Source organism: Pollachius pollachius, assembly GCF_949987615.1.
Source record: "Pollachius pollachius genome assembly, chromosome: 9".
Taxonomy (NCBI): Eukaryota; Metazoa; Chordata; class Actinopteri; order Gadiformes; family Gadidae; genus Pollachius; species Pollachius pollachius.
The window spans coordinates 22,501,311-22,528,329 of NC_136942.1; the positions used below are offsets into that span (position 1 = coordinate 22,501,311).

At 42.6% G+C, this 27,019-nt stretch overlaps 1 protein-coding gene across 8 annotated transcripts; it reads left to right on the plus strand.

Annotated features, from left to right (window-relative positions):
- Positions 1–585: 585 nt before the first annotated feature.
- Positions 586–23,834, plus strand: LOC307080098 (uncharacterized protein). 8 transcript variants are annotated; one of them, XM_079742700.1, is made up of 28 exons: positions 586–905; positions 1,479–1,530; positions 1,617–1,634; positions 1,733–1,804; positions 2,580–2,633; positions 4,480–4,704; positions 8,183–8,269; positions 8,463–8,537; positions 8,655–8,735; positions 9,322–9,399; positions 9,571–9,630; positions 9,765–9,842; positions 10,067–10,141; positions 16,538–16,624; positions 16,942–17,022; positions 17,609–17,686; positions 17,858–17,917; positions 18,042–18,119; positions 18,344–18,418; positions 19,944–20,030; positions 20,346–20,426; positions 21,004–21,081; positions 21,253–21,312; positions 21,437–21,514; positions 21,739–21,807; positions 21,908–22,033; positions 22,118–22,268; positions 22,372–23,834. In XM_079742700.1, the coding sequence occupies exons 1-28, from the start codon at positions 615–617 to the stop codon at positions 22,868–22,870; spliced, it is 2,934 nt and encodes a 977-aa protein (XP_079598826.1). In that variant the 5' UTR covers positions 586–614; the 3' UTR covers positions 22,871–23,834. The 8 variants fall into 8 exon arrangements, with proteins under 8 accessions (XP_079598826.1, XP_079598827.1, XP_079598830.1 ...); XM_079742701.1 differs by lacking the exon at positions 17,858–17,917; XM_079742704.1 differs by lacking the exon at positions 16,538–16,624.
- Positions 23,835–27,019: the final 3,185 nt, after the last annotated feature.

A 27,019-nucleotide genomic window follows, 5' to 3' on the forward strand; every position in this document is an offset into this window, starting at 1 on the left:
GTCTAAAAGTTGGCATAACCGACAGGAGATGATCAAGCCGTCATACGTGTTGATACCAATCTCTCCCACATATTTTGTTACTATATTATTATTATTATTATTATATAAAGTCAATAAAAAATCGAATTCTTTAGCCATTTTTTGCAAATGAATGATGTATTGTGAAGGTCCTGATAAACTCCCTGATTCCTGTGAAGTCGTACAAAGTGAGTCATTGTTTAAACGTTGTTGTGGTTGAATGTATTAATACTGGCTGTTATAGAACATCCGTGTGAACATAAGTATATCATACTGTCTCCATCAAAATGCCACTGTGGAAAATATGTAAAAATGTTGAACATGTGCATCGGGGGCTTATGAATGGTCATAGTTCTCCAGATGTGGGAAAGTTGCGCAACACATCATGTCTCTGAAGAGTCATTATGCCTTTTTTTCTTCTCATTCCTCCAACAGCCACCACATAGCTGGCGGCTGACATTTGTCTCAATCATTGGCACGTCTCTCAGATATGAAACTGTTTGTGCGGGGTTGTGGTGTGTGCCCGCCCTCGTTGGACCACGCCTCAGAACACCACGAGCTGCTCAGTCAGCCAGGGAGCAACGATCAAAACAAGCATGAAGGACAGGCAGTACGGGGTGCTGCCGTGGGCTCTACGGGGGCTGCTTCTGGGCATGGCGGCACTGCTGCTCCTGGGGTCCGGGGGGCTGGTGTGCCTGCTGCTTGAGCACAGGGACCTCACACAGCACGTGGCCCGGCTGGAGGCACGGCTGGAGGCCATGGAGGGCGGACCACGACACCCGGATTCCCAGGAGCCGCTGCATCACAGCAGGAGGCGGCGGGGCGACGAGGCCCCCGGAGGAGTGGACCAGGATGCTCTGATGATGATGACGTACTCCAGGGTGCCGGTAAGGAGGCCCACCTTCATCCCCTGGACTGACTTGACTTGAAGTTCTGGATTTACATTTCGATTTCCATTGAGGGCATGTAGCAGACGCTTAATGCGTCTCCTTCTTCTGACAGTATATTTGTCAGAAGAAGGTGAAACAATATATCGCTATTGGTACAGTAAGGATGTTCTTGATGTGTAGAGAAGCTTCAATCTCTATTTTCTCAGCAAGTGATTGTGTTTCTCATACCATATATATATATATATATATATACAGTATATGTAAACAGCAAGAGCTGTTGACCATATGTAGGCCGCAAGAGCTGGCTGTGAAGTATAATACTAATGTGTTTGCCTCCTTCTGTTGATCTCTTGATCCAGCAGACTCTATAGTCCAGTTATCTGCTCAAATTGTTTAGAATAGTAAATAGAGATATTCCTGATTGAAGCTGCTAGGAATTCCATACATCCCACACTACTCATTACACTTCACAGAAAATAAGAACATATTTTGTACTGAACAGTAGGAGATTGACTTGAATCCCTGGGAAACACGGTCAGCTCACTGCATCTGGGATTTGATCTGTTTCAGCTCAGACTCTTCTTGGATCTTTGTAACAGCTCCAGAGGGATTTGTTTGACAGGTATACAAATAAACGTTCCATACAATTGTTGAGTGTTTGTACTGCAGTTATATGCTATCATTCATTACAATTTTTTTCAATCTCAGGCCCCCCTGGACCAGCAGGTATTATCAATGAGTCTTTATTCTTTCATATTCAACCCATGAATAATGTATTTAACGCCATCAGAATGAATGAGTGATTATGGTTTGACTTCATTCAGGTGAGCGTGGGAAAGACGGTTTGAAAGGACGGGATGGCATGCCAGGATTGGACGGCAAGCGGGGAAAAAGAGGTTAGACCTGCTTTGCTCTAACGGCAGTTTTGTAAGACTGAGGTCGCTCTGCCCCGAATGACCTGGGGGGGAGATTCCTGGAGCACCAATCTTTATCAGTGTCCTCCCCGCCCTTTGCGGTGTATATCTGTTGTACGCCCAAGCCTTGCTCTCTGTCCTAACCTGCCTGCTAAGGCCAAGTGGTAATTGTACCTACCAATCTGGATCATTCTCCAAAGAGAGGTACAGTGAGTGTGTATCTCCCGCTGCTTGCATAAGATTTAACTTAAGCCAAAGGAATGATTGAGAACTTTCCATTACAAATCCTTTTAACTGTAAACAGTTTGAATGTTGGGCATAAACAGAGTATTAAAGTTGGGTAGGTAATCGAGGACTCATGAGGACTCACGGCCTCATCACATTGAACGTGTATTCTGTCAGGATATTCCCTTGACCTGAAGTTAGCATGGATAAAGAATGGGTTTATCAGACTTCAATGAATTAAAATGCACTCTATGGATTGATACTTGAATCTGAACGATACCTGATGAGTTACAGAAATACACAGTTGAATCCCATCTATCTTAAGAAACAATTCTGCTTGCCGAGGTAACGTGGAGAAATAGTGTTAACAATTAACGGCAGAGGAAAGCATAGTCAGAAATGCTCTACAGTTATAAAAACAAGTTTTTAAAAAGCAGTGAATAATCTCATCATGTTGGCCTTTGTAAATTATGCAGATATTCTAAACCAACAGACATCATCACATCAGGCTTGCATTTTGTCTGATTGCCAGGTTCACCTGGGGAAAAGGGAGAACGAGGACCTAAAGGAGATACTGGTTCAACAGGTGAGACCTTCGCTGATGATGATTGCCGAATCATAAAATCTGCGATGACACGTTGGAGGCGACACATATTACATGCAGAAGGAGAGATTACTGCGGCAGAAACCATAAATCACCCACACCAATGTAGGATTGATGGATAATATCTGTACCAGTGTCACAGTCGAAGCGCAGCTTCGTCCATTAGCTGTTCCCGTCCTCAGCTCCAGGAAGTGCGTTTGCAGTGCTACTAGAAACAAGCTGTGACTTCTTGCCCTCGTCAATCTGCACACCTAGCACCGCATAGTATGGAATGTATGTCTGCACTTCTCAACTGAGAAGTCAAGAATCATTTAGCAATTACTCAATCACTGTTAGCACTTCCGTGCAACATAAATATCCCCTCTGCTCCTCACCAGCTGCTGATTCTTCTTGATTCTGTTCTGTTAGATTTTGACTCCTAGCTGTATAGGAGATTCTCTGTCATTATGAGGTATTCACAGTGTATCTGTGGATATTGTAATTTTAGGGTTAAGGCATCTTTATTCAGGATGCCTTTAAAAAAATTCAAATTTGGAATGCCTATTGTGGTTGGAATTTCGGACCAAGTCAATCATAAACTGGCCAACTTGATAGAATAAAGAGTAATCCGAACTTAGAACAATTATGGTTATATATTTGGGTAATAACGATACACTTACACACAACGATCATGCAACAAACTAACAATAATCCATAAAACAAACAAACAATGATCCAAGGCCTCAGATGGGAGTCCTCCCTGCGTCTCTCCAAGAGCTCCCCAAGAAGAAGTACCCAAATTGGAAATCACCCTGCGTCCCTCCAAGAGATCTGCAAGCTGAATTCCAATGCATTGACAAAAGCAAGGTCTTATTATACATTGGCACAGGTCTCTGAGGTGCTGACAACAGCTCTGCTCCCAACGTCAACGCCTTCATCATCTAAGCTCTGTCTCCTATTCCTTGCACTGTTCAGCCACTCTACCTGTTCCTAACATTATCCAATGTTACAGGGAACAAGGGAGCAGGGATCCCCATATGCATTCTTCTACTTGATGAGAATACAGGAAACTCTGTCCTTTAAGTAAACATTATTTGATTTGATCATTGACAATTATAATGTGGGGTCTCATAGTGGTGACTTCTCAGTTAGACCCTTTGACCCTGGACCACCACTAGGGTGTCAGCGAAAAGGCATGTTACACAAATGGCAGTTACAGAAACAGAATGTGAAAATATAGTTTTCCCATTACACCTATATAAATCCCCGGTAAGCAGGTCTCCAAAATGTTAGGTTTCCAATTCACCCATAGGGTGCGCTATCATTTGTGACTTGACTTCCGAGTTGTCCTATTCATATGTCCTCCTGATCCAGGGGATGCAGAAGGTCCTTTTAATCCATTCTGAGCATTTTGCAACATGGGACTTCTGGTTTATTTACATTTTAGTTAAGCTAATTCGGAAGGGTACTTTGTAATTCGCCTATCGTGTAGTAATATTAACATACATAACATTATCTACAGCTATTTGGGTAGTTGACTGTTGATTCATGTCCGATATATTGTCCCCGGAAATGGTGGTAAAGACAACAACTCCTATGATCCTAATCTACTTCACAACATCATCAAACTACATATTTTATGTTTAGATTCAGCGGCAGAAATTACCCTTACCCATTTACTATCTAATAATGAGATTATGTGTTCTTGTAATTTGGAATCTTGTCCAGCATGTCAGGTGATCAAACATACAAGAGGAGCTGTCACTCATGATCATTTCTGAACACTGGGTTGTTGGGATCCGGTGCTGACCGCCTAAACCACATGACTTCTGAATTGTCCTCCTCATAGGTCCTCCTTGTCTATGGGTTGCAGAAGGTCCTCAAGCCCCTCCCAGTGAGGTCGGGCCCCTACAGAAGACAAAGAACACAACCATGGGGGCCCTTTCCAATGAGGGGAATGTGTCTGTGGGTCAGTTGGTCGAATGGGTTATGATTCAGTTGGCTTCAACGTTAATCTTCACAGACTCAGCTAGTACACCCGGGCCCCAGAAGGAACTCAAGGTCAAGGAGCATGGTAGGACATCTACCACTCAGTGTCCCTTATGAATCATAACTGCAGCTGCATTGTGGTACATCAAGACGTAGTGTAGAGAAATGTATAACAAATTAATTGAGTTGACAAGCCTTGCTTGTTTTGTTAAGGTTTCAAATAAAGACAAGTTTATTTAGTTAACTGAATGAAGTACACATTTCTCCCAGTAGCTACACCCTCTAGACAAATAATAGTCTACTTTTATTTATTAAAATCAATGTATTACATATAAGTTGTAAATATAAGATATTCTGTTCTTAAAGGGATACTTCACCGATGGAGATATGAAGGTTATATGAAGTAAATAATTCTATGTATTATAAATGTGCAAATCGGTTCATCCTAGCCTGAAAAAGGCAGAAACTGTCTCTCTGGCTCAAAAGTAAGAAATCCTCCAACTACCACAGTGCATTGCGCTCGCTGCACCGCCCGCCTGTTTCCGTTTGGAGGGGAAAGGACCCATGGTCCTAGCGCGAGTGGCAGCGGGAGCAAACTTTGTGTAAACATATAGAGTGGCGAAGTCACGGCCCTTCCGTTAGAGCCCATGGGACCTATGAGATGGAAAAATATGCATGGGTTTCAATGGAGAGAAGGTAATTATCTTCTGATCCCAGTCTTTATATGCCCCGGATTACACATAAGTTGTTTGTGGATTTAAATGATAATTTTTCATGTCAAATGTTTGATCGTTTATTGTGCAATTGTGTTTATTGTGCAATTGGCGTGGACAAGACCGACAATCTTCCCATCGGCATAACTGAAACTCTCCACATGCCCCAACTTATAATGGTTTTCACCTCTTTTGATGCTTTTATCCTCCCCTTGGACAAAACCTAACATTATCAAACTTCTTCACGAAAATGTTTAATTTTCTTTGCATTCAAAATTATCATTTAAATCCACAAACAACATATGTGTAATCCGGGGCATATAAAGACTGGGAACAGCAAATAATTACTTTCTCTCCATTGAAACCCATTCATATTTTTCGATCTCAGAGGTCCCATGGGCTCTACCGGAAGGGGCGTGACTTTATGGGGTCAGAACAGTCTCATTAATAATGAATGGGCAGAGGAGGATTCACAAATGCATTTTGTGATTTATATATAAATGACTCTCTTCTCACAAATACATTTCAATGTACACACAAATGGATATCGGTATGTATAAATGTAAAATAAATCCATAAACAAAAATAAGTTTCACAAACACATTTCTGATCCACACACAAATGTGTCTTATTTTAAATAAATGTAATATAAATCCAAGAATATATTAATTAAAAAAATATTTGCAATTTTCATAAAAAATGTATTTGGATGTTGATACATTTATATACAAACTGTTAAACTTGAATTAACAAGACGCTTTTCATTTGTGAACTTGTTTGCATTTGTGAGTGAACTGGTCTGTATTTATATGTGGATTTTTGAGACTCTCCTGACGTGGCTGGATTCACAAATGCATTTTTTTCAACAAGGAACTCTCTGTAGCCAATCAGATGCCTCCCTCGTTTTCAGCCAATCACATGACTGCAGTCCCGACCTCTGAAGAATAAGTCCAGCCTCCGAGCCTCCCGGTTCCCTCGGTCAAATGTCTATGGGAAATAACGGGGCTTTTGAATGATCGTACATAACAATCTCTAGGTGGCGAAGAAGTCAAAGCTTCTGATTGGCGGCATCTGATTGGCTACAGATAGTTCCTTGTTGAAAAAAATGCATTTGTGAATCCAAAAATCCACATATAAATACAGACCAGTTCGCTCACAAATGCAAACAAGTTTACAAATGAAAAGCGTCTTGTAAATTCCAGTTTAACAGTTTGTATATAAATGTAACAACATCCAAATACATTTTGAGGAAAATTGCAAATATTTTTTAAATTCATATATTTATGGATTTATATTACATTTATTTAAAACAAGACACATTTGTGTGTGGATCAGAAATGTGTTTGTGAAACTTATTTTTGTTTATGGATTTATTTTACATTTATACATACCGATATCCATTTGTGTGTGCATTGAAATGTATTTGTGAGAATAGAGTAATTTATATATAAATCACAAAATACATTTGTGAATCCTTCTCTGTGCTTTCATTATTAATGAGACTGTTCTGACCCCATATGACTTCGCCACGCTATCCCCGTGATACGTTGACTAGTTTATGAACTATCTAAAAAAAATATGAACTATTTACAATAATAAAACGTGTAGGGTGCGTTTGCTAGAGTCAAAATAGTCACAGCTGATCTTGAGCATCTACTGTCTCCTGGTAGCCACGGTACTGCCCATCTTGTGCTGGGTAATTTACTCTGATGGTCTGGACAACACAGGAAGCCGATACCGTCTAAGAAAGAAAGAAAACAACATTAGCAAAGCAAGATTAATGATGCCTTGAATCCTTGAGTAGCATGTACAACATTACAAGGACTTCAAGCTAACGTAACGTAGCCTATGCTGTGCCAATAAGATCGGCTACTTTCAAATAGCTACATTGTCACGTTCCCCGGGACTCCAAACTTACTTTATGCCAGTAAATATCGACGGTGCAACCGGTGCACTGCCCAGACGGCATCAGGGGCCCATGGAGAAAGAAAAAAAAAAAAATCGCCAAGGGCAGCATACGTGTCGGGGGCGCCCTCTGGTGGCGCCCTTAATTAATTAACTAAATTATACGAAACCCTCGAACTCTAAATCCTCGAACGCCAGACTTCCGAGTCGAAAGTCGAAGATCTCCCAGCTTTCTTGCGATATTTCTCGAAGGCACGCCCCCTTTTTGTCTTCATCTTTCGGAAATCTGAGAGTACACCGGGAGCAGCGATGACACGCTCAACAAAATAGCTCCGCCCGTGAAGAGATTATTTTTTTTTGTATTTGTACCACGTAGGTCATTTTAATGTTGATTTTAAATGCTCTTATACACTTTATTGCATTGCTACTTTATTCCGGTCAACAATTTCTACATTACATGGTCTTGCTGTGTGTGCAATACAATGTAAAGTTGTGTTGTTTGTTTTCTGGCTGGTTTGCTAAAGAGGCTAATGTAGCTAACAATAAACAACGACTGGCCAATTTCATGCCACAATCAGATAGACGAACAGGAACGCTATGAATGCTCCGAGACCGGAAGTGACGTCAAACGTGCAACTCGGAAGGCTGGAGTCCGAGGATTCATGAACACACCAAAAGTTCTCCCGAGATGACGTCAAATGCGTAATTTGACGTCATCACAGGAGAAAGTTAGATCAGGAAAGCTGAGCCAAGGGAAGACTGGGTTAGGCTGAGGGAAAAGAGAGACTGAAAAAAACATTTTTTATATATTACAATAGGGATTTTATAATGATAGAACGCCAGTTCTGAATGGGTGAAGAATCCCTTTAATACATCACCTGAAATGTTTGCTGTAGAGAAAAACTAATAGAAAATGAACCCTGAGACGTGTTTGATTCATTGCAGATCAAACAACTTTTGCTTCAGAGGGTCGCAACAACACTGTTGCTAAAACAGATGCAGATTATGTTAGAGAACCTGCTATCAAAACAGGTGAGAATCATACTTCTAAGAAAGAATAAAGGATTATACATTATTATTATTTTATTATATTGTATTATTATATTTAGTTCATTATACTAAACTATGAAATACTTCACTGCTATTATTAGTCATATTTACAGTAAAAACAGTCTTGAATTGTTCTGGGCAAAATCGTAATTTCTGTTGCGTTTGTATTTTCCAGAACTACTATCAATGTATGCTGATCAAGGAAAAGACAGCTCTGATGGGTCTTTCACCAGGTCTTACTTTGTAACAGGTGGGAATTTTCATTTAACTTCCTGGAAGTAAATGCAATCGTATAAATGATATGATATAAATAATAATAACAATGTTGTACAAGTCTGTTTGAAATGAGTTTGATCTTCTTTCACAGCCTCCCCCGCTGCAACCCCAGGTCAACCAAGCATCTTGAACAGGCCTGAGGGACCACCAACCACCACACCACTGGAATACGGTACACCACTCTGCTCAGTTGTGTTGCTTCACGTTGATTTGAACTGGTGGTACTTGAAGTGTTAATTTCAAATTAAATGTACAGGTCATTTCTAAGAAAGATCCCATCATACTTTAGATATGTCAAATATTGATATTACTTACACTATATAAAGAGATAACCTTTCAAACAGGAAAAAGCAGGAAAAATTATTGGAGCAAAATATTAAATTATATATATTTTGATTTCATTTTTTAAATTTTGATACACTCTTGTGCATGTATACATTGTATCTCATTCTATTTTAAGGTTCATTTACAAGTTCAGTTGAGGTGAATTTCCACCCAATCATGTCATCAAATTTAAATATCTTATCCAGATCGAAGCAATTGCACCGCGGCTCAAAGCGCTGCAGAATCACAACCAATCACCAGAACAGGTGGAAGAAGAGTACTTTGTGTAACAGGATTCACGTTATAAATACTTAAAGTCAACAGGAAATTAACAAAAAATATAAATAATAAAAAAAATCGGATGGCCATAAATAAGAACGATAATGCTATAAAATGATGATCCTAATCAGTTGGATTCAATGTCGCGTTCCCAGCCTCCTCTTCTTCAACCCTCGCTCCAAGCAGTAGGCTGATCAGTGCTGAGGAGGAAGGAAACACACCTGTGGAACCCGGTAGGACACCTGTTGGCTCAGGCTGATTGGTCTATATAGTTACCTGCTCTCTAAGTCTAAGGCCTTAGGCACAGATTTTCAACCAAATATTGCAATATAATTGCTTATTGGCGGTCTGTGGCTGGGGAAAAAGTATCTCAAAGTCTCACTTTAAAACTAAATCCACTGTAGGTCAAGGCAATGACACTGTTGACAAAAATGACCCACATCCAAGACCCTTCAACATTACAGGTGTGTGTGTGTGTGTGTGTGTTTTGATGTCTGTGTGTTAAAGTTATTACATACTGGACAATGCGATTCAATATGAAATTACTATTTAAATCAAAAGAATATCAAAACCACAGCCAACATTTATTTTTTTCCAGCTATCTCTTCTGTAGTCCGTGTGCCGGGCAACGACAAATTGACTGGAATGGAGAAAGAAAATACAGATAAAACATCTGGTCGGAAACCCTTTCTGTTTATTTTGTTAGCATATCGTGCACCTTCTTTATTACAATTAAATGTATCTTTATTTTGAACCATATATTATATCTGTGATTTCATGTATTTAAGATTCTATTCATGCTGATTATTTTTACTACTATTAAAAATGAAAAAAAAAAAATTAGACCAGTAGATCATATACAGTCGTATAATTATATGCTTAATGTATTTAATGTTCAAGCTTCATCCTTACCTGGTCTGCACCAGACCAACGACTCGTCTAAAGAAGCTGGCCAAGGGACGTTTGAAATAACTGGTATATTTATTTGCCAATACTTCTGTTAATAACAATAATAACAACCAAGATATCAAACAATGGAGCCACATTTTGAAGAGTTCTTTGTGTTTGTACTCAGAGAGCGTTCTCAGAACCATAATGTGTTTTGAGAATGTCACCCAGATGCAGAGCATGTTCGGAGCTTGGGTGGCAGACGCAGCCCCTCTATGTGAAGAGCGTTACTGGCTGCTCACCCTTATTTAATTAACTAAATTATACAAAACCCTCACCGTAGTGAGCAGGGCGACAAGACCCCCCCCCCCCCCCCTCCAGGGGCACAAAATGCACCCGGGCATATCACCATGATGTTACGCCACTGCGCAATGCTCAGACGTCTGTTTCTACTGGTGGGCTTTGGCTGGCGTTTCCAGTTCACTTTCTGGGTCCGGAAATATGTATCCAATACCCAACTGTTCAGATGAGGCGTAAAGCCTGGGTGAGAGGCAGGGGCGATTCTAGGGTCAGAGCTTTAGAGGTGCTGAGCACTCAATGAGCCCCACTGCCACACCACCCACCCTTTTTTCACACAAAAACAAAAAATATTTCTATTGAAAAATAACTTCATAATTTTAACATTGGTTCAACTAACTCAAAAGATTTTATGTTTTGGACATTATTTAACAATTTCAAAGACGAACAAATATAATTTTTAGAATAACATTTCTTACTCCCAAGTTTTAGGGGTGCTGAGCCCCTTTTTAGGGGTGCTTCAGCACCCCTAAAAAGGGGCTAGTCTCGCCCCTGGTGAGAGGTAACCAGCCTTTATACCACAGATACTCTTGGGTCTATAGCATATGACCGCGTTGTCTAATTACAGTTTAATTTAACAGTAAGCTGACAAAATCGCTAATTAACACCTCAACTGCAAATTAACCACACGGAGATAACCATGGCAACCGGTCAAACAAATGTTCTTTTTGCCATCATCTTGCGAGCGCATCCACCGTGTTCATAAACAAATAATCCCCCTATTGGTGGGCTCATAAATTTGTGGAACCATTGGTTTCTCTGCCCTTCTAGCAAGCAAGCAAATGTTGTGTTCCTAAATCCTCGAACGCCAGACTTCTGAGTCGAAAGTCGAAGGTCTCCCAGTTTTCTTGCGGCATTTCTCGAAGGCACGCCCCCTTTTTGTCTTCATCTTTCGGAAATGTGAGAGTAGACCGAGAGCAGCGATGACACTCTCAACAAAATGGCTGCGCCCGTGAAGAGATTATTTTTTTTTGTATTTGTACCACGTAGGTCATTTTAATGTCGATTTTAAATGCTCTTACACACTTTATTACATTGCTACTTTATTCCGGTCAACAATTTATACATTACATGGTCTTGCTGTGCGTGCAATACAATGTAAAGTTGTGTTGTTTGTTTTCGGGCTGGTTTGCTAAAGAGGATAATGTAGCTAACAATAAACAACGACTAGCCAATTTCATGCCACAATCAGATAAATGAACAGGAACGCTATGAATGCTCCGAGACCGGAAGTGACGTCAAACGTGCAACTCGGAAGGCTGGCGTCCGAGGATTCATGAACACACCAAAAGTTCTCCCGAGCAAACGCGTAAATTGACGTCATCACGGGAGAAAGTTAGATCAGGAAAGCTGAGCCAAGGGAAGACTGGGTTAGACTGAGGGAAAAGAGAGACTGAAAACAACGTTTTGTAGTGGACATTATGGAAACAATTCCCCATACTGTGTGTTACATTTATTTCCCTTGATATATATTCCCTTATTATCCTTGTTATGCTTATCATCAGTCGTGCGTTCTGCACGACATGTTATTGTGTTCCAATATAAGGGACGCTGTCTCTTTAAGGAAGCGGACCTGTTTTGGTTGTGATGACAATGGCGCGGTTTGCTTATTCCGGTTTTGTGAGCAACAATAAATGACACGCCGTTGCGTTGTCAACGTGAGAAATCGCTTCTTTTATCAAATCACGATTTCCACACTGGTGACCCCGACGTTTGTCTGCTGGACGCATTCCAGTGACACACCGAACAACTATGTCGACGAATGCTGTTTCATTGAAACTCCCGGAGTTCTGGGAGTCGTCGGCTTCTGCTTGGTTCGCGCAGACTGAGGCACAGTTCGCGTTGCGTGAAATTACCGCGGACACCACCAAATACTACTATGTAGTGTCGGCCCTCGGCAGTTCAACAGCAACAAGAGTGGTTAGTCTCCTGAAACATCCCCCTGCAGAGAATAAGTATACAGCACTCAAGGCTCACCTGCTGAAGACTTTTGAACTTTCTGATGCTGAGAGGGCTAGCCGGCTATTTTCTCTGCAAGGCTTGGGCGACAGCAAACCGTCTGAACTTATGGACAGGATGTTGGATCTGCTTGGAGAGCACAGGCCTGATTTCCTCTTCGTCCAGCTCTTCCTGCGTCAACTCCCGTCTCAGGTACGGGCTGCTTTGGCCAACACTGCCATCACTGATTGCCGCGCGCTGGCAGAGGAGGCTGACAGGTTTTTTCTGGCTGTTCAACACCCTGGCATGACTGCTGCTGCACTCCATCCTGCGTACGCCATTGCAACCAACTCGGCCCAAGTCCATCACACCGCCGCCCCGCTCCCTGGTGACTTGGCGCTCACTGCAGTGGCTACAGTTTCGCACCGGCAACGTTCTGACACAAGCCTGTGTTTTTACCACGCTAAATTCGGCTCCAGGGCCAAGAAATGCCTACCACCTTGCAGCTTCAGGGGGACGGGAAACGCCAGGGCCGGCGCTCAGTAGTGGCTTTGAGTGTCGGCCGCACTGGCAGGCTGCTGTTCATCCAGGACACCATCTCCGGGCGCCGTTTCCTGTGTGACACCGGCGCACAGAGGAGCATTCTGCCTGCATTACCACTGGACATCCTGGCGGATGGATTTGGCCCCCCCCTGGAGGCTGCTAATGGTAGCCCCATACGCACTTATGGCACTCGACACGTTGCACTATGTTTTGGCGGTCAGCGGTTTAGCTGGGACTTTATCACAGCCAAAGTGGCTGTCCCCCTCCTGGGTGCGGACTTTCTATGCGCTTATGGGCTGCTGGTGGATGTCAAAAACCGTCGTTTGATTGACGCCACCACGTTTTCTTCATACACCTGCGCTCTCAGTGGTTTGGACTCCATCAGACTGTCTAGCGTGCTCTCGCAGGCCGACGAGTTTCGTCGCCTGCTCGCAGAGTTTCCAGTGCTCACACAGCCCACCTTTTCTTCATCTACGGCCAAGCATGGAGTGGAGCACCACATCGCCACCAATGGCCCGCCTGTCTACGCCCGGGCACGACGACTAGACCCAGCCAAGCTGGCCATTGCCAGGGCTGAGTTTGACAGCATGGAACGCCTTGGCATCATCCGCCGCTCCAGCAGCCCGTGGGCTTCGCCTCTCCACATGGTTCCAAAGCCCGCCGGCGGGTGGCGCCCCTGCGGCGATTACCGCAGGCTTAACGACGCTACAACGCCAGATCGCTATCCAGTGCCTCATATCCAGGATTTTTCAGCACACCTGGCTGGCAAAGTTCTTTTTTCGAAGGTGGACCTCGTCCGTGGATACCACCAGGTTCCTGTCCAACAGCTCGATGTGCCCAAAACAGCAGTGATCACCCCTTTTGGACTGTTTGAGTTCTTGAGGATGCCTTTCGGCCTGAAAAACGCCGCCCAGTCATTCCAGCGCCTCATGGACTCTGTACTACGTGATCTGCCTTTCCTGTTTGTGTACCTGGACGACATCCTCGTGGCCAGTACCTCCAAAACCGAACACCTGGCCCACCTGCGGATCCTCTTCGAGCGTCTTAGCCAGCACGGACTTATCATCAACCCAGCTAAGTGCCAGTTTGGGTTGACCACCATCGACTTCCTGGGACATCGAGTCACCAAGGGCGGGGCCGTGCCACTCCCATCTAAGGTTGACGCGATCTCGAACTTCCCACGGCCCGTCACAGTGAGGTCCCTGCAGGAGTTCCTGGGAATGGTGAACTTTTACCACCGCTTCATTCCCAGAGCTGCTGCAATCATGTGCCCCCTGCATGAGGCCTTGAGGGGGAAAATACCAAAACATCTGGTGGATTGGTCCTCGGAGAGAGACAAAGCGTTCATGGATGCAAAGGCCGCGTTGGCCAAAGCGACGATGCTGGCACACCCATCACCTGATGCGCCCATTGCCATCACAACAGACGCTTCGGACTATGCAGTGGGCGGTGTGCACGAGCAGTGGGTGGATGGTGCCTGGCAACCGCTTGCTTTCTTTAGCCGCCAGCTACGCCCGCCTGAACGCAAGTACAGCACGTTTGACCGGGAGCTGCTTGCACTTCACCTTGCCATCTGACATTTCCGTTCACTGCTAGAGGGTAGACAGTTTACAGCTTTTGTCGACCACAAACCCCTAACGTTCACCATGGCTAAGGTGTCTGAGCCGTGGTCTGCCCGCCAACAGCGACAACTCTCTTACATCTCAGAGTTCACCACAGACGTTCAACACGTTGCAGGCAAAGCCAACCTTGTCGCAGACTGCCTCTCTCGCACCGTTGTGGGGGCCGTCCACCTGGGGCTTGACTACGCCCACATGGCAGCCGATCAGGCCACGGACCTGGATGTACAGGCACTCAAGACTGCTGCCACTGGACTGCAGTTGTCAGAGATCGCTTTTGGCAATGGCGGCACCATGCTGCTTTGTGACGTCTCCACTGGACAGCCACGGCCCGTCGTTCCCTCGGCATGGAGACGACGTGTTTTTGACGCTGTGCACAGCCTTTCCCACCCGGGTAGGAAACCATCTCAGAGGTTGGTGGCGGCCAAGTTTGTCTGGCATGGCCTCAAGAAGGATGTGCGTGACTGGGCAGACTCTTGTGTGGAGTGTCAGCGATCAAAAATTCACCGCCACACCAAGGCTCCGCTGGCGCATTTCCCGGTGCCGGAGCGAAGATTCGACCACGTCAACGTGGATCTCGTGGGTCCTCTTCCTTCCTCCCTGGGTTTCACTTACCTCCTCACCATGGTGGATAGGACCACTCGATGGCCGGAGGCTGTCCCATTGACATCAGGGACGACTGCTGAGATGGCGCGGGCGTTCATCGGTACCTGGGTTGCCCGGTTTGGCACCCCATCTGACTTGTCTTCGGACCGGGGCTCACAGTTTACCTCTGAGCTCTGGAACGCCATTGCGGACAGCCTGGGTGTGAAACTTCACCGCACCACTGCATATCACCCCCAGGCTAACGGACTTTGCGAGCGTTTTCATCGTGCTATGAAGGCCTCTCTTCGAGCCAGCCTCAAGGACAGTGGCTGGGTTGACAGGCTCCCTTGGGTCATGCTGGGCCTGAGGACTGCCCCTAAGGAGGACCTACAGTCCTCATCAGCGGAGCTGGTGTATGGCCAGCCATTGCGGGTTCCAGGGGATTTCGTTCCTGACTCTACAATTCCCTGGTCCTCAGCCCATCAGCGGACAGTGCTTCAGGATAGGGCTAGGCTTTTCGCGCCTGTGCCTACTTCACGCCACAGCCTCCCACAATCCTACACGCCCCCACGTCTTTCGTCAGCGGAGTACGTCTTCATCCGTCATGACGCACACCGGGGGCCGCTGCAGCCTCCTTACGACGGCCCGTTCCGTGTTTTGGAGACGGGGGTAAAGCACTTTGTGGTGGACATTGGCGGTAGGGCAGAGCGCATTTCTGTGGACCGCCTTAAACCAGCTCATCTGGATGTGGACAAGCCTGTTGGGCTTGCCCAGCCTCCAAAGCGTGGGCGCCCTCCGGTGCGGCCCAAGTCCCTGAGGGTGGAGCCTAGGTTTTCCTCACACCGCCATTCTCCCTCCCGCCCCAATGCCTCAGAGGCGCCGCCGCCGTGCGCAGGGGCCTCGACCCACGCCCAAGTGCAGAGGAGTCGTTGTGGCCGAATTGTTCGCCCTCCTCCTCGCTGACTTTGGATTGTTTTTGTTATGGTGAATTCTTGGGGGACGTATGTAGTGGACATTATGGAAACAATTCCCCATACTGTGTGTTACATTTATTTCCCTTGATATATATTCCCTTATTATCATTGTTATGCCTATCATCAGTCGTGCGTTCTGCCCGACATGTTATTGTGTTCCAATATAAGGGACGCTGTCTCTTTAAGGAAGCGGACCTGTTTTGGTTGTGATGACAATGGCGCGGTTTGCTTATTCCGGTTTTGTGAGCAACAATAAATGACACGCCGTTGCGTTGTCAACGTGAGAAATCGCTTCTTTTATCAAATCACGATTTCCACAGTTTTTTATATATTACAATAGCGATTTTATAATGATAGAAAGCCAGTTCTGAATGGGTGAAGTATCCCTTTAATACATCACCTGAAATGTTTGCTGTAGAGAAAAACTAATAGAAAATGAACCCTGAGACGTGTTTGATTCATTGCAGATCAAACATCTTTTGATTCAGAGGGTCGCAACCAAACTGTTGCTAAAACAGATGCAGATTACGTTAGAGAACCTGCTATCAAAACAGGTGAGAATCATGCTTCTAAGAAAGAATAAAGGATAATACAATATTATTATTGTTTTATTATATTGTATTATTATATTTAGTTCATTATACTAAACTATGAAATACTTCACTGCTATTTTTAGTCATATTTACAGCAAAAACGGTCTTGAATTGTTCTGGGCAAAATTGTAATTTCTGTTGCATTTGTATTTTCCAGAACAGGGAATTTTCATTTAACTCTTTCTGGAAGTAAATGCAATCGTATAAATGATATGATATAAATAATAATAACAATGTTGTACAAGTCTGTTTGAAATGAGTTTGATCTTCTTTCACAGCCTCCCCCGCTGCAACCCCAGGTCAACCAAGCATCTTGAACAGGCCTGAGGGACCACCAACCACCACACCACTGGAATACGGTACACCACTCTGCTCAGTTGTGTTGCTTCACGTTGATTTGAACTGGGGGTACTTGAAGTGTTAATTTCAAATTAAATGTACAGGTCATTTCTAAGAAAGATCCCATCATACTTTAGATATGTCAAATATTGATATTAATTACACTATACAAAGAGATAACCTTTCAAACAGGAAATAGCAGGAAAAACCATTGGAGCAAAATATTAAATTATATATGTTTTGATTTCATTTTTTTAATTTTGATACACTCTTGTGCATGTATACATTGTATCTCATCCTATTTTAACGTTCATTTACAAGTTCAGTTGAGGTGAATTTCCACCCAATCATGTCATCAAATTTAAATATCTTATCCAGATCGAAGCAATTGCACCGCGGCTCAAAGCGCTGCTGAATCACAACCAATCACCAGAACAGGTGGAAGAAGAGTACTTTGTGTAACAGGATTCACGTTATAAATACTTAAAGTCAACAGGAAATTAACAAAAAATATAAATAATAAAATAAATCGGATGGCCATAAATAAGAACGATAATGCTATAAAATTATGATCCTAATCAGTTGGATTCAATGTTGCGTTCCCAGCCTCCTCTTCTTCAACCCTCACTTCAAGCAGTAGGCTGATCAGTGCTGAGGAGGAGGGAAACACACCTGTGGAATCCGGTAGGACACCTGTTGGCTCAGGCTGATTGGTCTATATAGTTACCTGCTCTCTAAGTCTAAGGCCTTAGGCACAGATTTTCAACCAAATATTGCAACATAATTGCTTATTGGCGGTCTGTGGCTGGGGAAAAAGTATCTCAAAGTCTCACTTTAAAACTAAATCCACTGTAGGTCAAGGCAATGACACTGTTGACAAAAATGACACACATCTAAGACCCTTCAACATTACAGGTGTGTGTGTGTTTTGATGTCTGTGTGTTAAAGTTATTACATACTGGACAATGCGATTCAATATGAAATTACTATTTAAATCAAAAGAATATCAAAACCACAGCCAACGTTTATTTTTTTCCAGCCATCTCTTCTGTAGTCCGTGTGCCGGGCAACGACAAATTGACTGGAATGGAGAAAGAAAATACGGATAAAACATCTGGTCGGAAACCCTTTCTGTTTATTTTGTTAGCATATCGTGCACCTTCTTTATTACAATTAAATGTATCTTTATTTTGAACCATATATTATATCTGTGATTTCATGTATTTAAGATTTTATTCATGCTGATTATTTTTACTACTATTAAAAATGAAAAAAAAAAAATTAGACCAGTAGATCATATACAGTCGTATAATTATATTCTTAATGTATTTGATGTTCAAGCTTCGTCCTTACCTGGTCTGCACCAGACCAACGACTCGTCTAAAGAAGCTGGCCAAGGGACGTTTGAAAGAACTGGTATTTTTATTTGCCAATACTTTTGTTAATAACAATAATAACAACCAAGATATCAAACAATGGAGCCACATTTTGAAGAGTTCTTTGTGTTTGTACTCAGAGAGCGTTCTCAGAACCATAATGTGTTTTGAGAATGTCACCCAGATGCAGAGCATGTTCGGAGCTTGGGTGGCAGACGCAGCCCCTCTATGTGAAGAGCGTTACTGGCTGCTCACCCTTATTTAATTAACTAAACTCTACAAAACCCTCACCGTAGTGAGCAGGGCGACAAGACCCCCCCCCCCCCCCCCCCCCCCCCCCTCCAGGGGCACAAAATGCACCCGGGCATATCACCATGATGTTACGCCACTGCGCAATGCTCAGACGTCTGTTTCTACTGGCGGGCTTTGGCTGGCGTTTCCAGTTCACTTTCTGGGTCCGGAAATATGTATCCAATACCCAACTGTTCAGATGAGGCGTAAAGCCTGGGTGAGAGGTAACCAGCCTTTATACCACAGATACTCTTGGGTCTATAGCATATGACCGCGTTGTCTAATTACAGTTTAATGTAACAGTAAGCTGACAAAATCGCTAATTAACACCGCAACTGCAAATTAACCACACGGAGATAACCATGGCAACCGGTCAAACAAATGTTCTTTTTGCCATCATCTTGCGAGCGCATCCACCGTGTTCATAAACAAATAATCCCCCTATTGGTGGGCTCATAAATTTGTGGAACCATTGGTTCCTCGGCCCTTCTAGCAAGCAAGCAAATGTTGTGTTCCAAAATCCTCGAACGCCAGACTTCTGAGTCGAAAGTCGAAGATCTCCCAGTTTTCTTGCGGCATTTCTCGAAGGCACGCCCCCTTTTTGTCGTCATCTTTCGGAAATGTGAGAGTAGACCGAGAGCAGCGATGACACTCTCAACAAAATGGCTGCGCCCGTGAAGAGATTATTTTTTTTTGTATTTGTACCACGTAGGTCATTTTAATGTCGATTTTAAATGCTCTTACACACTTTATTACATTGCTACTTTATTCCGGTCAACAATTTATACATTACATGGTCTTGCTGTGCGTGCAATACAATGTAAAGGTGTGTTGTTTGTTTTCGGGCTGGTTTGCTAAAGAGGATAATGTAGCTAACAATAAACAACGACTAGCCAATTTCATGCCACAATCAGATAAATGAACAGGAACGCTATGAATGCTCCGAGACCGGAAGTGACGTCAAACGTGCAACTCGGAAGGCTGGCGTCCGAGGATTCATGAACACACCAAAAGTTCTCCCGAGCAAACGCGTAAATTGACGTCATCACGGGAGAAAGTTAGATCAGGAAAGCTGAGCCAAGGGAAGACTGGGTTAGACTGAGGGAAAAGAGAGACTGAAAACAACGTTTTTTATATATTACAATAGCGATTTTATAATGATAGAAAGCCAGTTCTGAATGGGTGAAGTATCCCTTTAATACATCACCTGAAATGTTTGCTGTAGAGAAAAACTAATAGAAAATGAACCCTGAGACGTGTTTGATTCATTGCAGATCAAACATCTTTTGATTCAGAGGGTCGCAACCACACTGTTGCTAAAACAGATGCAGATTACGTTAGAGAACCTGCTATCAAAACAGGTGAGAATCATGCTTCTAAGAAAGAATAAAGGATAATACAATATTATTATTGTTTTATTATATTGTATTATTATATTTAGTTCATTATACTAAACTATGAAATACTTCACTGCTATTATTAGTCATATTTACAGCAAAAACGGTCTTGAATTGTTCTGGGCAAAATTGTAATTTCTGTTGCATTTGTATTTTCCAGAACAGGGAATTTTCATTTAACTTCCTGGAAGTAAATGCAATCGTATAAATGATATGATATAAATAATAATAACAATGTTGTACAAGTCCGTTTGAAATGAGTTTGATCTTCTTCCACAGCCTCCCCTGCTGCAACCCCAGGTCAACCAAGCATCTTGAACAGGCCTGAGGGACCACCAACCACCACACCACTGGAATACGGTACACCACTCTGCTCAGTTGTGTTGCTTCACGTTGATTTGAACTGGTGGTACTTGAAGTGTTAATTTCAAATTAAATGTACAGGTCATTTCTAAGAAAGATCCCATCATACTTTAGATATGTCAAATATTGATATTACTTACACTATACAAAGAGATAACCTTTCAAACAGGAAATAGCAGGAAAAACTATTGGAGCAAAATTGATTGACTTGATTTCATTTTTTTAATTTTGATACACTCTTGTGCATGCATACATTGTATCTCATCCTATTTTAAGGTTCATTTACAAGTTCAGTTGAGGTGAATTTCCACCCAATCATGTCATCAAATTTAAATATCTTATCCAGATCGAAGCAATTGCACCGCGGCTCAAAGCGCTGCTGAATCACAACTAATCACCAGAACAGGTGGAAGTAGAGTACTTTGTGTAACAGGATTCACGTTATAAATACTTAAAGTCAACAGGAAATTAACAAAAAATATAAATAATAAAAAAAATCGGATGGCCATAAATAAGAACGATAATGCTATAAAATGATGATCCTAATCAGTTGGATTCAATGTTGCGTTCCCAGCCTCCTCTTCTTCAACCCTCGCTCCAAGCAGTAGGCTGATCAGTGCTGAGGAGGAGGGAAACACACCTGTGGAACCCGGTAGGACACCTGTTGGCTCAGGCTGATTGGTCTATATAGTTACCTGCTCTCTAAGTCTAAGGCCTTAGGCACAGATTTTCAACCAAATATTGCAATATAATTGCTTATTGGCGGTCTGTGGCTGGGGAAAAAGTATCTCAAAGTCTCACTTTAAAACTAAATCCACTGTAGGTCAAGGCAATGACACTGTTGACAAAAATGGCACAGATCCAAGACCCTTCAACATTACAGGTGTGTGTGTGTTTTGATGTGTGTCTGTTAAAGTAATTACATACTGGACAATGCGATTCCATATGAAATTACTATTTAAATCAAAAGAATATCAAATCCACAGCCAAGGTTCATTTTTTTCCAGCCGTCTCTTCTGTAGTCCGTGTGCCGGGCAACGACAACTTGACTGGAACGGAGAAAGAAAATACAGATAAAACATCTGGTTGGAAACCCTTTCTGTTTATTTTGTTAGCATATCGTACACCTTCTTCATTACAATTAAATGTATCTTTGTTTTAAACCATATATTATATCTGTGATTTAATGTATTTTAGATTCTATTCATGGTGATTATTTTTACTACTACTAAGAATGAAAAAAAAAAAATTAGAACAATAGATCATATACGGTTGTATAATTATATTCTTGATGTATTTGATGTTCAAGCTTCATCCTTACCTGGTCTGCACAACGACTCATCTAAAGAAGCTGGCAAAGGGACGTTTGAAATAACTGGTAGTTTTATTTGCCAATACTTCTGTTAATAACAATAATAACAAGCAAGATATCAAACAATGGAGCCACATTTTGAAGAGTTCTTTGTGTTTGTACTCAGAGAGCGTTCTCAGAACCATAACGTGTTTTGAGAATGTCACCCAGATGCAGAGCACGTTCGGAGCTTGGGTGGCAGACGCAGCCCCTCTACGTGAAGAGCGTTACTGGCTGCTGGACCACTTCTCAGGTGACCTGAGGCTCAGCCAGCTGTTCTTGTGGATCGCTCGCCAACGACCCGGTGGATTTAATGCCCATTTGTTTGTGTTCTTAGGTCGAATTATATTGGAGTATCCAAACCTTTTATCCTACCAGAACAGCGGTGGAAGGAACACAGTCCTAGAGAAGTTCTACCAGGGCTGTGGGAGTGTGGTCTACAACGGCTTTCTGTACTTCCATAATGCAGGCACAAACAAACTGCTAAAGTGAGGCTTTGAGCGAATTTCATATTCGATTTCAGATATGTCATATTTAGGGATAACAATCTAGACTTGAGCATTAACCACCGCGGATGCTTTATTTGCACAGATTCAACTTGGAGGCCAAGACGACAAGCTTTCTTGTTATTAAAGACACAAGGCATCGCCACCGCTCATATCTGTTCGAAAACTCAAAGACATATTATAAGTTTGCGGTGGATGAAAATGGTCTGTGGGTTATGGCTGCGTCGGCCACTGATGAGACTTTAGTAGTGGCCAAACTAAACCATGAGACCTTTTCTGTGACATCCATCATTCACACCAGGTACCCTAAATCCAAAGCGGGGAATGGATTTATTGCATATGGGATACTTTATATCACTGATTCGAAAGACAAAAAGATCACACATGCCTTTGATTTGGAAAGAGGAGTATCTCTGGCTGTGAGCTGTGCTTTGAGGCAGGCGAACGGCATCCTGGCCATGCTGTCCTACTACCCTCACAAACAAGTGCTGTACATGTGGGACAGCGGCCGTCTGAAGACGTGCAAAGTTCACTTCGCAGTTCTGAAGAAGGAATGGCAAGTTCCTCCTGTAGTCCAACTGTAGTCCTCTAGTCCACCTGTAATCCACCTGTAGTCCTGTAGTCCACCTGTAATCCACCTGTAGTCCTCTAGTCCACCTGTAGTCCTGTAGTCCACCTGTAATCCACCTGTAGTCCTCTAGTCCACCTGTAATCCACCTGTAGTCCTCTAGTCCACCTGTAATCCACCTGTAGCCCTCTAGTCCACCTGTAATCCACCTGTAGTCCTGTAGTCCACCTGTAATCCACCTGTAGTCCTCTAGTACACCTGTAGTCCTGTAGTCCACCTGTAGTCCTCTAGTCCACCTGTAATCCACCTGTAGTCCTCTAGTCCTTCTGTTATCCACCTGTAGTCCTGTAGTCCACCTGTAATCCACCTGTAGTCCTCTAGTCCACCTGTAGTCCTGTAGTCCACCTGTAATCCACCTGTAGTCCTCTAGTCCACCTGTAATCCACCTGTAGTCCTCTAGTCCTTCTGTAATCCACCTGTAGTCCTGTAGTCCAAAACATGTTGAAAGCAAACATGATGAATGTCATTTTAGTCATGTCATTCATCATGTTATGAATTGAATGTTGATATTGTGAGTGATAGAATAAGCAGTTATATTTCCTGTACCGTGGGTCTCCCAGCGAGACACACACACACACACACACACACACACACACACACACACACACACACACACACACACACACACACTCCTCAGTGGTGTTTCCAATAGCCTACATTCTAATAACAACATTTTTAGATGACCTGAAGTTGGATTGTATACCAGTAGGCCCAAACTAATAGAAAGTTATGAACCATAAGCATCAGGTTATGAACAAAGGATCAGGTTATGAAGAGAGGATTAATTCAAGAAGTTGTAGGCCTCTTATAATTAATAGACCTATGTATTTAGACCTACTCACGTCACTGAATCCTTTTTATTCAGCAATATTTGTACCAACCTTTTATATCATTTTTTGTATAATAAATCTATGTTTATATGGATGTCTTATTTCAAATATGTTATAGCCTAATTGCTGAAAAGGTAAGCTGTATCAACGTGGATGTATATTTCATGTTTTCAATAAATTGTATCATTGCATTAATTGCGGAAAGGGCTCGATGCTGTAGCACCTCCCTTTAGAAAGAACCAGCCCCATAAGGACTGGGTTGGGCTGAACCAATCCCATAAGGGTTTGGTTGGGCTGAACCAATCCCATAAGGGTTTGGTTGGGCTGAACCCATCCAATAAGGGTTTGGTTGGGCTGAACCAATCCCATAAGGGTTTGGTTGGGCTGAACCAATCCCTCAAGGACTGGGCTGGGCTGAGCTGTTTTGTATTTCTTGGACAGGGAAAAAGCGCGGGTGGTTTCTGTTGTTCAGTTCAGGAGTTAAATGATTAATGTGCGACAATACCAAAAGAGTAGGAGGGTTGTGGTCTGAACGTGAGTGATTAAGATACGGGGGAGGAAGGAGAGGTGGAGCAGCCAACATTACCTTTACCTTTACATTTAGGACATTTAGCAGACACTTTTATCTAAAACGACTTACAATAAGTACATTTGTCAGAAGAAGTAGAAACAATACCAGGATGTTTAACAGCACTCAATGCTTCCTTCTGCTGACAAGCTTTATGGAGATGCTGATTTCCTTTTTCAGCAGGATTGGCACCTGCCCACACTGCCAAAAGTACCAATTTAATGTTAAGGTTTAATGACCCTAAGATTACTGTGCTTGATTGGCCAGCAAACTCGCCTGATCTGAACCCCATAGAACAGTGTATGGGGTGTGGTCAAGAGGGAGATGGGAGACACAAACCCAACAATGCAGATGAGCTGAACGCCGCAATCGAAACCACCTGGGCCTCCATAACACCTCAGCAGGGCCACAGGCTGATCTACTCCATGCCACTCCGCATTGATGCAGTAATTCATGCAAAAGGAGATCAAAAAGGAGCCCAAGTTCATATACAATTCCATGTTAAAAATAATTTCTTTATTGGTCTTATCTAATATTCATATTTTCTAAGAATTTTTGGTTTTCATGAACTGTAAGCCATGATCATCAAGATGAATACAAAGTGCTGTAGTACAAAGTGAGGTTGAAAATATTTTTTAATAAAGCCACATAGTTTAACACATAAAGAAAATGCCTCAAATCAAGTGAAGGGATTCAAAAGTCTAAATGGAGTAAACGATGTAAACATGCACACCATTTAAAGAAATGTAAATGGTTGGAAACAAATAAATTGACAGCTGAATGAAAAATGCTAAAAATGCAGAAATGTAAAAGGAATTGAATTGAAGAATTTGAAATAGCCGAAATTGTATGTACTCGCCTTATGCTCATTTACCCTTTAACCCTAACGTTATTAAAAGTCGTCCAATTGGGCAGGAAAATTGCCCAATCTGGCAACGCTACCGGGACGTCGTAAAAAGTAGTCCAATTGAACGAAAAAAAATGCCTAATCTGGCAACACTGCCTGCACGTCCTCGCGCTCTGACCTCAGAGTAAACCAATGAGACCAACTGAAAACAAGCCGACATGGAATTTAAATTGTGATTTTGAAAAAAGTATAAAGGTATTCAAAATTATTGAAGTGTTCTTGAATTGAATTATTGATACAAGTGTGTTGATTTGTTAAACCTTTGAACGAAGGTTAACGATAAAATATTGACCAAATTACGAAGTCTGAAGTATGAAGTATAAGTGTCAGAAAATTGACTTCCATTGTAAAAAATAGTATTTTAAAAGTAGAATATCTTAAGAAGTCTAAAATATTTAAAAAATCTAAAGAGAAGCGAGCGATTCCAAGCTAATATGAACATTTTAAAATCGAATCTCTAGGTGAAAATTTTCGTAAAGGAGATAGGTCCCAAAGTTTGTAGGGCATAATAAAGAAAGAAAGAATATAACTTAGACCAATAGTTGAGCGCTGCATGCAGCACTCACCTAATTAAGGCTTGAAAATTAAACATTCAACTGTTCCACAATATTCTAATTCATTGAGATGCACCTGTACATATATAGAGACATGATGCCTATAGATACACTGCAGATATTGGTGATCAGACCCTGATGGCTGGGGGTCCCCTGGCCCCTACACGACCTCATGGCTGGAGGTCCCCTGGCCCCTACACGACCTCATGGCTGGAGGTCCCCTGGCCCCTACATGACCTCATGGCTGGAGGTCCCCTGGCCCCTACACGACCCAGTCTACTGAGGAGAACAGATGTGGAAGGCCTCCTACATTCTTGTGTTAGCATTCCACTAAGGACATTGAGTTCTACAGCATGTATGCATTTATTTTAGTTGAATCTATCATTTATATGGCTCATATAATGCTTTCCTCTGAGACAAAGGGGTAGATTAATGTACCGTCTTTCCAAATCTCCACTCCCTCTGCTCTCAGGGAAGCCTGTCCGTCAGCTGTTGGAGGTCTGTGTTATTCAATATATGTGTATATATATATATATATATATATATATATATATATATATATATATATATATATATATATATATATATATATATATATATATATATATATATATATATATATATATATATATATCTTACTAGTATAATAGCAGGCCTGTCGTACCAGTTACTCAAGTTGGTTAATGTGCGTAAGTGCCGACTCTTACCTGGGCGACTCTCACCCAGGTAAGAGGTTATGTTTTTATACATAACGGCTCCGCCATCGACACACACGCAGGTAAGAACACATGCACGCGCACACACCGCAGAGACACTCCCAGGTAAGACGTTTTGTTTTTAAACATAACGGCTCCGCCATCAACACCCGTGCCCAGGTAAGAACACGCACGCACACACCGCAATGACCCACTCGCCAAGGTAAGACGTTATGTTTTAAAGGGGCCCTATTATGCCCTTTTTTACTGTTTATTATTTAATTTGTTTGACCTCATAGAATTGAATTACAACAATAAAGGGTTGTCTAGCACATTAATCTTTCTCCTACTTTTATGAGTATTACAACCCCTATGTGAAACACCCTGTTGCTTAGAATTTTGAGGCATTTAGAATCTTGGTGCTGACAGGGCGCTGACGTCTCTTCAGGCGCTCTGGCACTCTGTCTACTATGGCTTCATTACCTTACCAATTTGAGCCTGAGTCGGACCCCGAAAGCGACAATGGAACAGACGACGCTAATGACGAGCAC